This window comes from Octodon degus, unplaced genomic scaffold (genome assembly GCF_000260255.1).
Source record: "Octodon degus isolate 3935 unplaced genomic scaffold, OctDeg1.0 scaffold00130, whole genome shotgun sequence".
Lineage (NCBI taxonomy): Eukaryota > Metazoa > Chordata > Mammalia > Rodentia > Octodontidae > Octodon > Octodon degus.
The window spans coordinates 4,327,842-4,337,785 of record NW_004524706.1 but is presented as its reverse complement, the minus strand read 5'-3'; the positions used below and the strand labels follow the sequence as shown (position 1 = coordinate 4,337,785).

The 9,944-nt window shown below is 45.5% G+C and overlaps 2 protein-coding genes across 3 annotated transcripts in view; both read left to right on the top strand.

The window, feature by feature from the left end:
- The window catches only part of Mrps15 (mitochondrial ribosomal protein S15), a 6,969-nt gene extending 6,075 nt beyond the window's left edge, over positions 1 to 894 (top strand). Inside the window, exon 8 of the mRNA XM_023701044.1 lies at positions 868 to 894. Coding sequence (XP_023556812.1) covers positions 868 to 894 — 27 coding nt within the window. The remainder of the gene's footprint in view (positions 1 to 867) is intronic.
- Positions 895 to 3,634: 2,740 nt separating this feature from the next.
- Oscp1 (organic solute carrier partner 1) overlaps positions 3,635 to 9,944 on the top strand; it is a 38,769-nt gene continuing 32,459 nt past the window's right edge. Inside the window, exon 1 of one of the 2 annotated variants that reach the window (XM_004641029.2) lies at positions 3,635 to 3,830. In XM_004641029.2, the coding sequence (XP_004641086.1) occupies positions 3,719 to 3,830 (112 nt within the window). In that variant the 5' untranslated portion in view covers positions 3,635 to 3,718. The remainder of the gene's footprint in view (positions 3,831 to 9,944) is intronic. The other variant, XM_023701130.1, reaches the window with a different exon arrangement.

Here is a 9,944-nt window from a genome sequence, read left to right as displayed (position 1 = left end):
GCAGCAGCAGCAAAAGCAACCCAGAAACAAAATGGCCACCAGAACTCAGAGACCCTCTCCAAAGCCTACGCAGAAGCACTCGAAGAAAACTAATAAAGTATGTAAAAGTTACTTCTTTTTGCCTTGAATAAATAAGAGAAATAAAATGGCATCGTATTCCTACTCCAAGAAAGAGGAGGAATTTATTCTTGTGTCAAGCTCTAGGATCTCAGATTGTCTAAGAAAAGTTTCTTCCTACCACAGGGCAGTCAGATAAAGTGGGAAGGCCAGCTGTTGGAACTACCCTGTGGACTGGGTCCTGAGGGATGAGCAGGAATCCGTGGGCAGAGGGAGGAATAGCATCCAGGCAGAAAGAGTGGCAATTAGAAGCACAGAAGCTTAGAGGTGCAGATTTAGGGAGCAGCAAGACACAGCTGGGCTTCACAGACTTTTGTGCCCTAAGTAGTAGAGAAACCATTCTAAATCCAAAGGAGTAATGCTAATGGCAAGGCCATGTTTTAAGCAATTGGGCTGCAGCTGTGTGGGAGTAAATGAGGAGAGACCAGAGCAGTTTATTATTTGGGGACAGGGTTATTGATGTTTAAATGGTAAGTCTGTCCTCAGGAACCACAGGCTCAGTAATGAGGTGGTTGCCATTATTACTAGTAAACATTATGAACAGAGTGGTCCCATCTGGGTGGGTACAGTGCTAGTTGAGCATATTCCCTGGAGATCAGTAGTGAAGGACAGTCACTTTAGCATTTCAGTGACTCTCCTAGGCCTAGCTTATCAGTTCTAGGTAGGAGCAGTACACATAACTCCTCAGATCCCACCCATCCACACCAAGTAAAGTGCCGAGGCATCAAAGCCTTTGTGTGTTTGTCTCAGGAAAACAGTGTGTCAACAGCTGAGTGAACAAAGAATCAGGAAGAAATAGACATCAGATGTAGAGCTTTCTGGACATGATGATCTACTAAGGCTGCCATAATAAAGTGCCATAGATTTGGTACACTAAACAAGGAAACTTGTTTACTCAAAGTTCTGGAGGTTTTGAAGTCCATGGTCAATGTGCTGATGGATTCCATTGCTGGTGAGAGCTCTTCTAGCTGGCAGGGGCCTTTTCATGTGTCTTCACATGGCCCTACCTTGGTGTGTGCACTGGGAGGGCAAGAAAGAGATCTGTATGTGCCTGTACCCTTAAGGCTACTAGTCCTATCAAGAAGGTCCCAGTGCTGAGCATGGTGACACGGACCTATAATCCCAGCACTCTGAAGACTGAGATAGGATTGCCACAAGTTCAAGGCCAACCTAGATAATATAGTGAGACCTCATCTCACAAGAAAAAGGCCCACATTCAAGACCTAATGCAACCTTACTTCCCAATACCCAACCACTGAAGGGCTTCAAACTGTGAAGAAAAGAAGGGTTGGACACATTTAGTCCATAAATGAAGAAAAATTTTAACTTCTTTCTGTGAAGCCAGCAAAGAAAGCCATAAAGAAAGACAGATATGTGCAAGTGCTATCCAGAAAGCAGTTGGAAATGTACATTCCAGTTTCAGTAGGGAGGTCTGGACCACAGCAGTTTTGGAAGTTGTTAAGGTGATTAAAGCCCAGTACATGAGTAAAAGAAAAGCCATGTAGGGATGGGAAGGATCCCTGAGGGCATGGCCTCATTCAGGAGCAGCAGCTGAGTGTGAGGGGAGACTAGAGAACCTGGTGAACTGTTTAGGTACCACCTCCAGGAATCATAGGGACAGCCTTTATAAGGACTTCTAAGTGGACATAGCAACTTCAAGGTCCAGTGCTAGAGGGCCAGGTGCCAATATTCTAGGGGACTGGCCAAGGGAAGGGGTAAAAACCACAGTCAGGACTTAAAGGAATGGCGTTGTTTGAAGTGCTGCCTGAGGCACATTATCTTACCTGAAGCCACCTTTACTCCTCCCTGATTGTCTTCTTTTTACTATAGGAACTAAGGCTTAAGCTCTGTAACTCTAAATTGACACAGCTGGTTAGAAACAGGCCTAGAATTCATACTCCCCTCCTGACTACAAAGCATGAATTCTGTCCACTATACCACACTGCCTAGGGACCTAAAAAAGGTATAAGAAGCAAAGGAAAAAGTCTACACCATAGCAAACTTAAACCCCTTTAGGAGCCAGGCAGGTAACAAATACATGAAGGCCCAGCATAAGGTAGTGATCCTATTTATTACATTCCTATCTTAGTTATATTCCCTAAAAAGACAGTGCATAGACAAGGCAAAATAACCAAATCAAAGATTGCACTGGCAGCTTTCAACAAATGTAGAGTCCCCATACTGAGATGAGATGTCAGTTAAGGGAAGAACCACCACAAAGTATTCAGAGTGAAATGTTTGGGGGTAGAGATTCAAGTGCAGTGAGGTATGGAATTAGGATACTGCGGAAGCTCAGATTGTGAGTTCAGACTATTTCAAGAAGTATGGCTACTAGGAGAAAACAGGAAAACAAATGAAGTGTGGGATGGAGGGTAGACGTTAACACAGGAAGGACCCGACCTCGGCTCATGTTAAGACTTCCAGGTGTGTTAATGAGGAAAAGAAGCTGGGCACGTTGCCCACAGAAAGGACAACTTGAGTTCATCTGGACCGGAAGTCTGCGAAAGTTTGGTGCAAAAGCAGCAAGCTCTGGAAAGGTGGAGCCAGAGTAGAGAAAGCCTGGAAAGCCATGCCAAGTCCTCCAAACAGCAAGAAGCCACTGAAGAAGTGGGCAGATTAAAAGTAGTGTTTTCTAAAATTTAACCTAATATGGTTAGTCTTTTCAAATAAGAGTTGCTTTCTTAAGGAAAAAAAAAAAAAAAAAAAGGCTGGGCATGGTGGTGCAGGCCTGTAATCCCAGCGCCGAAGAGGCTGAGACACGAGGATCACTACGAGTCGGAGCTGCATAGCGAGACCCTGAACCAAATACATAAATATTAAAAAATAAATAAATAAATAAGAAGAAAGAAAATAAGGTTAAAAAAAAAATGCAGGCGAAAAAGGGGCACTGCCTTCAAAGCAGGCCTGGTTAACACCGGTTAACAACAGCGAGGCCACTTCGGAGTTCAGATGTCAGAATCAGGCCCTGCTGGCCTCACTGAGCTGCAAAGGGTGGGAGAATCCCAAGCATACTTTAGGGAAGAAATTCATATGAGTTAAGGACAGGTTCCCTCCCTCACGTGAAAGAAACGTCCGCTGCCGTTTTTGTGAATGTTTTCCCGGCGTTTCCTACGGTCCTACAGATTCCCCTCAGCAGCCCCGTAATGCGGACGCAACCTCCATTTTACCAACGAGGAAACCGAGTTTCAAAATCCAAAAACCCAAAGTCATACAACAGAAGAGAAGCCGCGATTGCAACCCAGGGGCCTCTGACCGGGTCTGCTGCCGGGGCGTTTCGCTGGGGCTCTGTTCCTCGCGGGTGGACCCTCCAGGTCCTCGGCCTAAGGCGGAGAGCCGGCAAATTCAAACCGGAGCCGGGCAACTGACGCCCAGTCCTTCCCGCCTACATCCCAGCTCGGGCCAATCCCCTGGGGCGGTCCCTGCCTCCTGGCCCAATGAGTGTCCGCTCTTAGGGCACCTCCCACCAAACCGCCTTCTGATTGGCTCACTTGCTCCGTCTTCGGCGTTGCCCTAGCAACCAGGCTCTGGCTGCAAGGCGGCCTCCTGTCTAGTAGCTTCTGAGTCCTGCATCCACTTACCTGCCCTGCGAGTTTCCAGCACCATGTCCCTACGGACACTACCGCTGCTCTTCTTGAACTTGGGTGGGGAGATGCTTTACATCCTTGACCAGCGGCTGCGGGCCCAGAACATCCCAGGAGACAAGGCCCGCAAAGGTAAGAGGGGTTCGGCCCGCACAGCCAGACCCGCACCCTCCAGCCCCAGCACCCACAGCCAAACGAACATCCCTACACAAACCACTCTCGTAGCTAGGTACCTTTCTTACAAACTGCAGCTCTCATCCAGTTGAAACCCCTCAGGAGTCAAATTCTCCAAAAGATCTTTTCCCAGCAGAGAAAATTAACACCCCATTGGATATAATTAGGGTGCTTGATCTTGATTAATCTCCCCATCTCTTCAAACAGGACAGATAATTTCTTAAAATTTCTTGAAACCAGCCCCTTACAAAAGCCCAGTCTCACCCAGCCGCTCACTACCTGGCAACATGCTTTTAGTTCAAGCTTGTCTTTATCCACAAGGAACGGGTTCTGATTCTCTGTTCCTCTATGCAGCACCCACCTCCACCTACGCTGGAAATTAGGCCTGATCCTTTCAGAAACCATTTCTAGAAATGTAAGGTTCTTAAATAATACAGAGAAGTGGGGAAATACAGAGAACTCTTAAATCTTCTTCATGGGGACCTGCCCAGTAGCTCAGTTCTTTAAATCTTTTCTTCACAACTGCTGAAGGAAACAACATGAGAACATGTTGGTGAGCAGGGGCATGGTGAGCTTGAAGCCACCCCGGGCAAGTTGGCCAGACCCCAATTCAAAATAAAATTTTAAAAGGCTTTGGAGATGTAGTTCAGTAGTAAGAGTGCTCCTGGGTTCAATTCCCAGTACGGGGGTTGGGGGGTGGGGGAGTTACTCTCTGTAGCAGTGTCTGTATGCTCTCTTAATGTTACTTATTTATACATACATATAATACGTGTTCACTTATTAACTATGGTGTTTTATGATTGTGTTCAAGTTCACGCATACCACTCCATTCATTTTTTTTTCCCCCTTGAGAAGGGTTTCCCTATGCAGTTCAAGCTAGCCTTGAACTTGCTTTGTAGCCCAGGCTGGCCTCAATCTCTCAGCAGTCCTCATGTTTCAGCCTCCTAAGTGCTGGGATTACAGGCAGGCACCACCATGCTCAGCCCACTCCCTTTACTCTTCACACCACTAACAGTGAGGCTTTCTAAAATCCAGATCTGTCCATATTTACCCTGCTTAAAGCCATGTGCCAGCTTTCCAGTCCTGTCTGCATGGAGGCCAAGTTCTTGTGTGGGACATTCTGGGGCCTTCCACATCTGATCTCCCTCCGCTACCTACCTGCCTTCTACACTCAACTGCTTATAGATCTCCACTTAAACGTTGTCCCCCTGGGAATAATCCCCTCCCTCCACTCCTCCACTTCCATTCTGGAACACTCAGCTGAAGAATCACCCCTCTTCAGGAAGCATCCTCACAGGAGAAAGGGCCTGCTGTGCTCCCATAGCACTCTGTGCACATTTCTCTCTACCTTGCGACTTGGTCGTGTTCTACTGAAATGATCTGTGTGTGTATTTCCCTCCGTTTTATTATTTCATTCCTCTTTGCACTCCGGCACACAATCTAATGCCTAGACTAGAATAAATCAGTGCTCAGTAAATGTTTGGTGAACTGATAATCTAACTTGGCAGTTTTATATAATGTTGTCATTTCTTCCTCCAGAGGGCTGTTTTCCTGGTTGCCTATGTGATCTGATTTCATTCAGGCTAATGGCATCAACGGGGTAGCAAGCCAGGGTTCTTGGTTCTCATTGCATCTTGGACGACAATGTAAACTAGCAATTAGCAGTCCACTTGCTGGAGTTACAGGTGTAGTTCTCCACTCCAGTTTTGCCATAGAGCTCGTTGTATCAACTTAGCACATAACCTCTATAAGCCTGTTTGTCAAAAAAAGAAAGAGACAGAAAGATAATAATAATATATAATGAAAACAAAGTTGTAAGTATTAAATGAAGCAGTGTATTTAGCATGATTGGTACAATGAGTAATAGGTCTTCTCTTTCAGGAGGAGGTCTGGGAGGACCCCTGTGAATAGTAAGGGATGGGCTTGTCTTTCAGAGCCGTGTTCCTTCTGGTTTTGCTAGATTCAACCTTAAAGAGCCTCATCCATCTTTAGTAATTCTTTGTCACACACTTGTTCATTCCACATACTTGGGCTGAATGTCATGCCATGCTGGGTGGAACCTGATCCAACCCTTCTTGCATCCCTAGAGGTAGGGCTATGATTAGCCCAGCCTAGTAAATAACTCTAAAACTGAGGTTGGAGCTTCCAAATGACAAAACTACAACAGGTTTTTTGTTTTGTTGTTGTTGTTTTTTGCGGGGGAGGGGGCTTTTTTGAAACAAGATCTCACTATGTTGTTTATGCTGGCCTTATAGTCACTATGTAGTTTAGGCTGGCCTTGAACTTGTGGTAATCCTCCTGCTTCAGCCTGCCAAGTGTTGGGATTAAGGTATGCACCACTACACCTAGCATTCAACTTTTTTTTTGCAACTATTTCATCACATAAGTAATGTTGCTATTCTAATTTTATAGATAAGAAAATAAAGCTGTTTTGCACAGGTTTACATAGCTGGTAAGAAGAAGAATAAAGGATTTGAAAAGTCCAGATTCCCAGACTCTGGAGATAATACCCTTAAACATTAGGCCTTTATTGCTGCTGTGTGCTGTCATAACTGGAGTGCTGCATAAGAATCTTTGCTGGGCTTGGTAGGTCTGGAGGAGAGGGATCCCTTTGGGAAAAAAATGTATCCCCACATTTTTTAATGACAGAGTAGTTATCTGATAGTGATTTGTAACTGCAAGAATACACTGTGGAGAGCATGAGATTCAAAAAGGTGAGACATGAGATTCAAAAAGACTTCTCTCTTCGCTGTGTAGAGCTGGTTTGGCTGCAGGAGCAGGGGCCAGAGCCCTGTGACAGCTGCCTGGACCCAGGAATATAAAACTCCAGGCGTGGTAAGCTGGTCCTCATGGAAGCCCTGAGTGGAAATCATATTTCTTCTAGATGTTTTCATCATCTTACTCAACTAATTGCTCTCCTGGAGGCCATCCCTGATCCCACAGGGCCAGTGCAGCGTTACAGTCTCCTCCACACTGCAGTTCTGCTTAGCGTTTATCGGCAGTACCTATTGATTGTGGCCCGACATTTTAAGCAATAGCGAGAACAGCTACCTTTGCCTCACTCTTGACCTTTTAAATCATAAATAAGACCCTAGTGCACCTTGTTTGCATTCCCAATTTGAAAAAGGAAACTGAGGCACAGAGCCACAAGTGATTCTTTTCCCCAATGTGTTCTTACTGAGCAACCAAATGGCAGCAAGGTTGTTTTCATTTTTTAATTGCAATTTAACAGAGAACTCTGGGTAGCTTTGGATCAGCCCTCCACTCAAAATATAACTAAAATGAAATTGTCAGAAACGAGTCATCTAGAGAAATAGAAAAACTGAGCTTGGGCGCCTTGCCGGGACCCTGGGGAGGGAAACGGTGGGCACTCGCATCACTCCGGCGCCCCCTGGCGGCCCTGAGCCTCGCTGCGGGCTGAAGCGCGTCTTCCAGGGCCCTTTTATCCGTGTACTCCCTGTCCCCAAGAGATGGGGCACCTGCAGCCCCACTAGGGGATCAGAGCTCATGTCTCCTGAGGTATCCCACGCCTGCCGTGCTAGACCCCCGGTGGAATAAATGCCGCAGAACGATGGAAGGTGTGGGCAGCCGGCCTAAGAATCCACTACTACGACCTAGGTGACTCTTGAGGGGGAAGACTTTTCTCAAGGAATCTGGCCTTGCAGTGGGAATCCTTCGCAGCCAGCAAGGGTGTGCCCCCCTTTTCTCCTAGACTGGTTTCCTAGGAGCTCTTGGCATCTTGTTGAAGCCGTGCCAGTGTGCACTGAAGCCATATGTATGCTTTAAGCATAATTTCAAAATCACCCCCAAAAGAATATATTGGCAGATGTTTCCAAAAGAAACTGTGACTTACAACTTTATTTATTTTTTAAATTTGACTGTGTGTAGAATTCTGTCACCTGGGTGTGGTTTCTCTAGGTTGAAATCTTACCCCAAAACTGAGTTCACCTTTTTTATGCATTTATGCCCACAGAACCCTGTGAGGCAGGTGCTATTCTGATCTCCCTTTTAACCGATGAGAAAACATGTTAAACAGTTTGCTTGGATTTTTTTTTTCTTTTATGTATTTGCTACAGAGTCTCACTATGCAGCTCCGACACATAGTGATCTTGTTTTCAGCCTCCCCAGCGCTGGGATTACAGGCGGGCGCCACCACGCCCAGACTTGGTCTCTGGCTCAGTGCATCCTGGAGACTGGGGATCCAACCCTGGTCCCTGCACTTACCAGAGAGGCACTTAGTCTGCTGAGCTATCTCACGGGTCCAAATTCATTTGGATTTTATAGAGCTGGTAAGTGGTAGAGCCAGCTCTCAATCTGTATAGGTTCTTTATTGCACCAATCTTTCCAGACCAAGTGTATGTTTTCCTAATTTGGTCTTCCATGGCATTTCCCAGACTGCTTCACTTCTTTACTCATGTGATTCACATTTCAAGTTTTCTGATTTGAACAGTTCCAAAAGTACTCTAGAAGGGGAAAATCTTGTATTAACAAAAGATCAGGTTATATACAAAAATAACTTCTTTTTCTGCCTTTGGTTGGGATTACTCTTCTTGGAAGGAGTAGTGTTGTTAAAAGCCTGCTTAGAATGACATGTGTTGTTGTGGCATTGGGAAGGAGAACTTCTAGAACCTTCTAAGATGAGCCCTAGAGTGGCTAGTCCTACTGAGCTTCCTGTTGCCCTAGACTACTCACTGTAAGACCTCGCCTTTCTTGGGCTGTTTTGGAACTTATTTACTCAGTTCTTAAACTTTTAAAAACCTTAATGTTTTAAATAAGAGAGTATTCACACTAGACATTAAATGCAAACATGAAAAATAAAATTTTATAGACCAGATAATTGGAATTGGTGTTTGTAAAGCCTCCATGAAAATAATGTTCTTGCTTTATGAACTGGTGTTTTCTTTTTATATGCTTCGTGTAGATGAATGGACAGAGGTGGACAGGAAACGAGGTATGCTATCTCTGGGCTGCATGTGTTCAGTCTGCATCCACAGGTTCACCCAGTCTGTTACCAGCGGGGCTTACAGGGGGATCACTCTAAATTCTTCTTTGTAAGAAAACAGGTTTCAGGCCAGGGAGATGGCTCAGTAGAATAAGCACTTCCCTGGCAAGCGAAGGGCCTGAGTTCAATCCCCGGTTCCACAAAAAAAAAAAAAAAAAAAAAAAACGGGCTTGAATTTATCTGTAGCTGAGACACCTGGGGATATGTCTGAATCTTTGACCTAAAAAGAAACTTAACATTTGACATTGACATTTGATGTTTAACATTTGACATTGTATCTGATGAAAACTGAGCAAACTTTGGCAAAAGGGCCACACTGCTCCTAGGGGACCTTTTTTCTCTTTTTGTTTCCAAGCTTTCAGGGACAACTCCATTCCTGGGTAGCCTGACCCACTTGGTAGTCTCAGACATCTATGTTATAGGATCATCTAACCAGAGAATGTTGCCTCAATGTGAGTGACTGTCCCCAAATCACTCTCCCTAGCCCAAGAGCTGTCTGTTGAGCAAGTGACAGTCCTGGACGCATGTGACTGCACGGCTGCAACCCCTGTGGGTAGAAGCTATGATCTCAGGCATGCAGTGTGGCCTTTTCTTGCTAAAAATCTTCAGTTTTCCCTTCACCTACCACTAGCAGCAACCCTGGAAAGGTTGCCGGCTGCTCAGAATAAAACCTCAACTTTCCTCAGCCTTTATATGCCGCAGGTACCATCCATCCTTTGATGTTTGGGTATGGTTTATATTTAATCATCAGCCATCCTCCTCAATATTTTAAATGCTTTTTTCATTCCAGCTTTTTTAGAGAAGTAGCATGCTACCTGTAAGAGCATGAGCTGAAGCCGGGAATGGTGGCACACAGCTGTATTCCCAGCACTCAGGAGACTGAGCTAGGGGATCACTGAGAGCTCGACACCAGCCTGAGCTGCCTAACGAGACCCTGTCTCAAAAAATATTAACAAAAGGGGGCTGGTGAGATGGCTCAGTGGTCTAAAGCACCTACTTAGAACAAGCTAAGCTAAGCAAAGCACAGGGACAGCGGTTTAATCCCCCAGCACCACATGCCAGCCAGCCCC